General features: G+C 42.6%; 1 protein-coding gene across 1 annotated transcript in view; it reads left to right on the forward strand.

Moving 5' to 3' along the window:
* The window catches only part of LOC106534985 (CUGBP Elav-like family member 4), a gene marked incomplete at its 3' end in the record, with an annotated part of 54,396 nt that overhangs the window by 41,560 nt on the left and 6,887 nt on the right, over positions 1-5,949 (forward strand). Inside the window, 1 exon segment of the mRNA XM_014031821.1 lies at positions 2,587-2,635. Coding sequence (XP_013887275.1) covers positions 2,587-2,635 — 49 coding nt within the window.

A 5,949-nucleotide genomic window follows, 5' to 3' on the forward strand; every position in this document is an offset into this window, starting at 1 on the left:
GAGAGAGAGAAATGCAACAAAGAGAAAGAGATTGGGATGTTTTGCTTTATGGCCCTCTTTAACCTCACACACAGACACTGATCTCTGTGTGGCGTGTTTCACACCACCAGAAAGGTTTAATGTTTGGCCATATGTCAGGATGAAAAAGTGCACGGTGAGGGAAGGTAGAAAAATACCCTGCTGCCATGTGCAGGCATTAGTGGAGATAAAACCTGAGGGGAATCCAGGTGGGATTTAGCCATTTATCAATTTATGGTCAAACCTTAAAGTTCTTGTCAAACAGGGCTTTGGACAGCGTCAAATCACACTGCACTTCAGGTATTTCATAGACTATTGCAGCGTGGCTGCTGTGTGTTTGTGGCTGAAAACAAAAACCAAGTAATTTTTTTAAATCATCAGTAGTGTGAAATAGTGACAGGAAACACAGTAGGCTTGATATTTGAATCATCATGTATTTTTTATGAAAGAAAATAAGATTGCAAACAAAGATATTTGTAGATTGTAGCAGAAGCTATAAACTTTGTTTTTATCCTTTGGTTCTTTTTAAAACCTTAGCTCTGCTGCTTTGTCAGCTTCTGTTGAAACATCTGTTGCCCAGATTAGTTTTGTTTGTGGTGCTTTTTAAGGATTTAGTTAAGTAAATATTGATCCACCTCAACAGCTTTTCTTTTTTCTTTTTTTTTTTTTTTTGTGGTGGGGGGGAGGGTTACACCTCTTCTTTCTCAGGGAGCTGGTCCGATGTTCATCAGTCACTGTGGGACAGTCGGAGACACGGACAGGCTGTAAGGGGCACATATAGAGCAAAGATAACCATTCACTCTCTCACCCACACATAGAGTGGTAACAGTTTTGAGTAGGATGCATGTTTTAGGTCTGTGAGAGAAAACTGAAGCACCTGGACTCCAGGTACTGTATATGTATAGGTATATGTTTTTTACTAGTGTATAAAATGAACCATGCATGAACATCACCTTGCTCAAAGAACAAAACCAACACAGTGCATGAACTCACAACAAATTACAGTATGACTTTATTCTGGCCCCCCAAAAAATATTTTGGCCCCATATAAAATTTCAGCCCCCCAAAAAATATTTTGTTATCATTTTACTAAAAAAAACTAATAAATTAGGATTTTTTTTAACAATTTAACATTTTTTCATAACTTTTTATTTTAAAGTTAATCTGTTTTTTTGTCATTTTGAATCCACAAAATAATTTTTTGGGGCCAGCACTGATTGGCCAAGCAATCTCATGTGATCCTCTGCAGCAAGTGATGGACAAGCGGGGCGTGTCATCACAACTTTACACAACTGTGTCTTTACCTCTGCAGCAGAGGCTCCACCGAACCCCTGAGACCAGCTCAGCCAGGTTAAGAACCACTGAACCTAAAGGAAACCCTGATGGAGAGAACATTTGAACTCCTCCTAAAAGTGTGGCAGATTTAACCACTGCTCCACCGTGCTGCCCCTTATTCATGCAATCAAAACAATTCTTCTTCTAGAGAAGGCTGCCATTTTTGTGTTCATGGAAGTCGTCTTCAGATATTTTTACAGTTGGGTTTTTTTTATGGAAACGCTGTAAACAATATTTTAGCTGTTGCAGATAGCTGTCTGCACAACCTCATTTTGGAGGAACAGAGTTTAGTTCTGACTAGACTGTTGAGCTAATGATGAATCCAAGCGAGAACTAGAGAAAAGTGGGATGATACTATATGAAAATACTTGAAATCCCAAACATTTCACAATGGTTTATGTAAACAAATCATTCCATCAGAAAAACTGTTATATTTCTGCAGGAAATACTGTCTGCAAGGACAGTGCAATATCTTGCTGTTGCTCATAGAAATCACTGAATGTAAAAACTGTGTAATGCATTCATTTGTATTTACTTCTAATCTTTTGTTTGGAGTTATTTAAAATCCACTTTTAGCTTTTGTGTTGTTCTGACAAGACATTAGCTTATCAATTAAGTTAGAATAAAATTCTATTTTTCTATATTAAGACAATTCAAAGAGCTAACAAAGGTAAGATAATAATTGCTTTTAACTGGTTCACAAAACTGTTTTTGTGAAACAGTTTAGGCTAAAAGGTTTTATTTTTGGTAAATGTCCTTTATGCTTTCATTTCTATTTATAAGGCCTGACAACACAAAGTAAGTGAGTTTATTCANGTGTGTGTGTGTGTGTGTGTGTGTGTGTGTGTGTGTGTGTGTAAGAACACAACTTTAAGTCCACGTGCACTGAACTCTACTGGTGCACATGTAGCTCCGTTGAGCCACAGTTACCTCTCCCTCCATCCTCCCTCTCTCAGTCTTTCTCTCCCTTTGCTTATCCCCCTCTTTCCCTCTGCTTTCATCTCAGATCAAATGATATTTCCAAACCAGCTATTCCCCCATTGGCCATAAGTGCTGCAGCTTTGGAGAGTTTCAATTCACTTTAACTGTAATTTGGCTGAGTGACTCTTAAAAAAAAAGAAAAAAGAAAGAAAAAAATGTTTTATAGGAGGGTCAGAGCATGTGCCATTACATGATGCTAACTGGTCTCTTTCTCTTTTTCTTTTCTTTGTTCTCTTTTTCTAACTGTCACAGATGAATAGACCGATCCAGGTGAAGCCAGCAGACAGTGAGAGTCGAGGAGGTACTGTACGCCACTTCTTTCCATCTTCTGCCTCCTTTGTGTCCCAACCCCCCCTGCTGCCTGTGTACATCAGCCTCACCATTATCTGTCCCGCTCCGCGATGCAAAGCACCTCGACAAGGGCTGACATCGCAGCCTGTGCCGGACCCTCCAGTATTCAGAACACATTATGTAAACAGAGCTCTTTTCTGGCCAGCTCAGCCTGCAAGCTCCCGTGTTTGAGTTTCATCATATGCGTTGATGCACACACACACACACACACACACACACACACACACACACACACACACACACACACATATGCATGCACAGAAATGCCTAGTCACGCTCAAAGAGAAAATAGGTCCCCTCCGCTGTCAAACACCTGTGAAAAGCTGCTCGCGACAAAGCAAACCTGGCTTGACTCGTGTCACACATTTGCATCAACCAAATAAACTGCTGATTAAATGACAGCCCTGTGTGGATGAAAGTGGGTGGTAGCTTTGTGTGTGTGTGTGTGTGTGTGTGTGTGTGTGTGTGTGTGTGTGTGTGTGTGTGTGTGTGTGTGTGTGTGTGTGTGTGTGTGTGTGTGTGTTATGCAGTGTGTGCGAGCAGCTCGAAAACCCTCGGACTGCCTTGATAAACCGTATTTGAAGCACGTTTGACATAACAAGGCAGTGTAGAGAAATTCATCAGGCTGAAACCCCATAGAGTTGTCACTGTAACAATGTTTTCGTAACTTAATTTTTTCGGGCTTTCGTGCAGTGAAATCAATACAATAAGCAGCATCAAAGGCTGCACTTTTGTCCCACATCAAGGTTAAATCCGATAAGGCGAACTGCAGACTCGTGGGCAAAGACACTCGGGCTGAGCCAGACTGATTCAGAAGAATGACTCACCAGTTTGGTACAGCCCAAACTGCACGCAGACCAAGTAATCCCTCAGCCTCTAGTTAACAGGGGATCTATGGCAGCACCGAAGCAGAGAGAGTGCTGTCATTGAGTTACATAATCAACAGAGGAGTGTGTGTGTGCGAGTGTGTGTGCGCCCTCGTGTCTTGATGTAGCTGCAGTTCTTCTCGAGCTCATGACTCAGTGGTACAACAACCAAAACTACTGTAACACTAGGGCTGCTGAGCTGGACTTTCAGCCCCAGTGGAGCTTAATGTGCACGCACGAGAGTCCGCGTCTCAATTTGCTCGTGTTTTCTTTCTTTTTTTTTTAAAGGCGTGGGATGAAAAGCTGACCAGATTTGCAAATGCTAAGGGTGAAAAAGTAGGCGAGGAATTAGGTGTTTCTGCTGCAAAATGAATCCGCTAACGCAGTGCACATGTTGAATCTCAAGGTTCCATTTACATATGCACCGTGTGTGCATGTGTGTGTGTGTGTGTGTGTGTGCTTATTTTGTTTCCTGTTGTAGGCTTCCATGCCTCACTTTCTGCAGGCTTATTTGTGATGCTGTATGTTTGTGCATGAGCCCAGTTTATGTGTTAAAGCGGCCATGTCTGGTTGTGTCAGCTCACCCGGTTCACGCTCATTTGCGTGCGCACTGCTTTGCATACGTATTTATGCTTTTTGTATAAATGTATGCCTCTCGGTGCTATTTTGTGTCCAGGAGCTTCCCCTCCCACATCAGACCACAGAGCCTCTCCAGCTCAACGCTGCCATCTGGCTTTGGCTCGCACCACCACAGACAATCCTAGGGGAGCTATCCGAGCGAGTCAGCGTCTGCTTTTAACAACTGTTCTGGGATCGGCTGTCCACTGGACTGGTGCTAACTCACCCGATTATGAGCAGGATGATAAAACTGACCTTGAAGCAGTTATGGGTTCGGGATAATGGAAAGCCACTGATAGAGAGCCCATGAAACAGCACTCAGGTTCCAGTGACAAAAGAAAATAATGGTTTAACCACATCACATCATTTTGAGCAGTATTTAAAAGTTTATTAGTGGGCTTTTTTTGGTGCTCAACTGGCAGCGACAAAAAAATTAAAGGATGTTAGCGTTCTGAGCTCTTATCATACAATTCGATTTTTGTTATTTTGTTTTCGCTTCTCTGCATCCTTGAATAAGAGCGCAGAGGGGGGGGGGGGAATTAAACGAACAGGGTTTGGGTCGTGTGATTTACTGCAGGTTCAAATCTGCAGTTGCAAATAAAAACCAACAGCGAAGGAACACAATTAGGTCAGACTGAGGCTATACCATTTGTATGGGTCACGGTAAAAGTGCTCATATGTATGCAGGTTTATAGGCCCCCTGGGAGCACTGAGCTGACCTTGTACCGTACGCTGATCTATGTCCTCATCTCCCTCCATGCCCTCTTTTCCTCATTCCTTCCCCCCTTCTTTTTTATCACCACATTCCTCTCTCCTCAAACACCTGCCTCACCTTCTTTTAACATGTTTTTGGTGTTTTTTTAATCCCTTTAGTTGGATTTACCCTTTTCACTTCTTTTCTTCCAACTTTTACTCGTCTTTAGCTCCTTTTTTCTCCTGTTTTCTTTATCCCCACTCGTCCTTTTCCTATATCAACAGTCAGTCTGATAAATAATGCATCACAGCGCATTAAAAACATTAGTAGGGTTCTCTTGGCTGTCAAAGAGAGGGAGGAGATGAGGGAGAGGAGGGAGCGTTTTAAATAAGTGTTGTGCAGAATGATGGGATTTAATACGAGCAGCAGAAACAGCAGCAGAGAGAGGCGAAGGGTCCGAGCGTTAAAAAGCAACCTCACGCTCAGAGGGCTTTTTCTTTATTTTTTATTTTCCCATCTTTTGCCCCTCACCCGAGACCCTCGCAGTTTTTTAAAGATGACCGCTCTATCAGCAAACTCAAAGGAATATTTTTAACCGCGTTTTGTGTGTGTGTGTGTGTATTTTTACTAAACAGATTTGGCATCACACAAAGGAGCTCAACCTGTTTCTTTTTTTTTTTTTTTTTGCCTTTCAACGTTGACTTTCTCCATCCTCTCCTCTCCTTCCATTCCTCCTGGCAGCGTGGCGATTGGCATTATTAAAAATTGATTGGCGGAGAGCGTTTAGCAGGGTGGCGAGGCAGAGAGGGAAATTTTGACAGGCAGGAGTGAAATGAAAGGAGAGCCTCGGCGGACACAGTGCAGAAAGGTCTCAGTGGGGGACAGAGATTGAGAGTGTTTGCGTGTGTGTCTGCATACGCACACTTGTGTGTACTTGTGTTTGAGGCTAGAAGCGGATCGACAAGAAGGATTTGCGGAGAGGAGTTGGAGAGCGAACACATGATGAGTTCATACTGTTTATATGTGAAGGTTTGTGTGTGTGTGTGTGTGTGTGTGTGTGTGTGTGTGTGTGTGTGTGTGTGTGTG

The sequence above is a fragment of the Austrofundulus limnaeus genome, unplaced genomic scaffold, assembly GCF_001266775.1.
Source record: "Austrofundulus limnaeus strain Quisiro unplaced genomic scaffold, Austrofundulus_limnaeus-1.0 Scaffold1328, whole genome shotgun sequence".
Taxonomy (NCBI): Eukaryota; Metazoa; Chordata; class Actinopteri; order Cyprinodontiformes; family Rivulidae; genus Austrofundulus; species Austrofundulus limnaeus.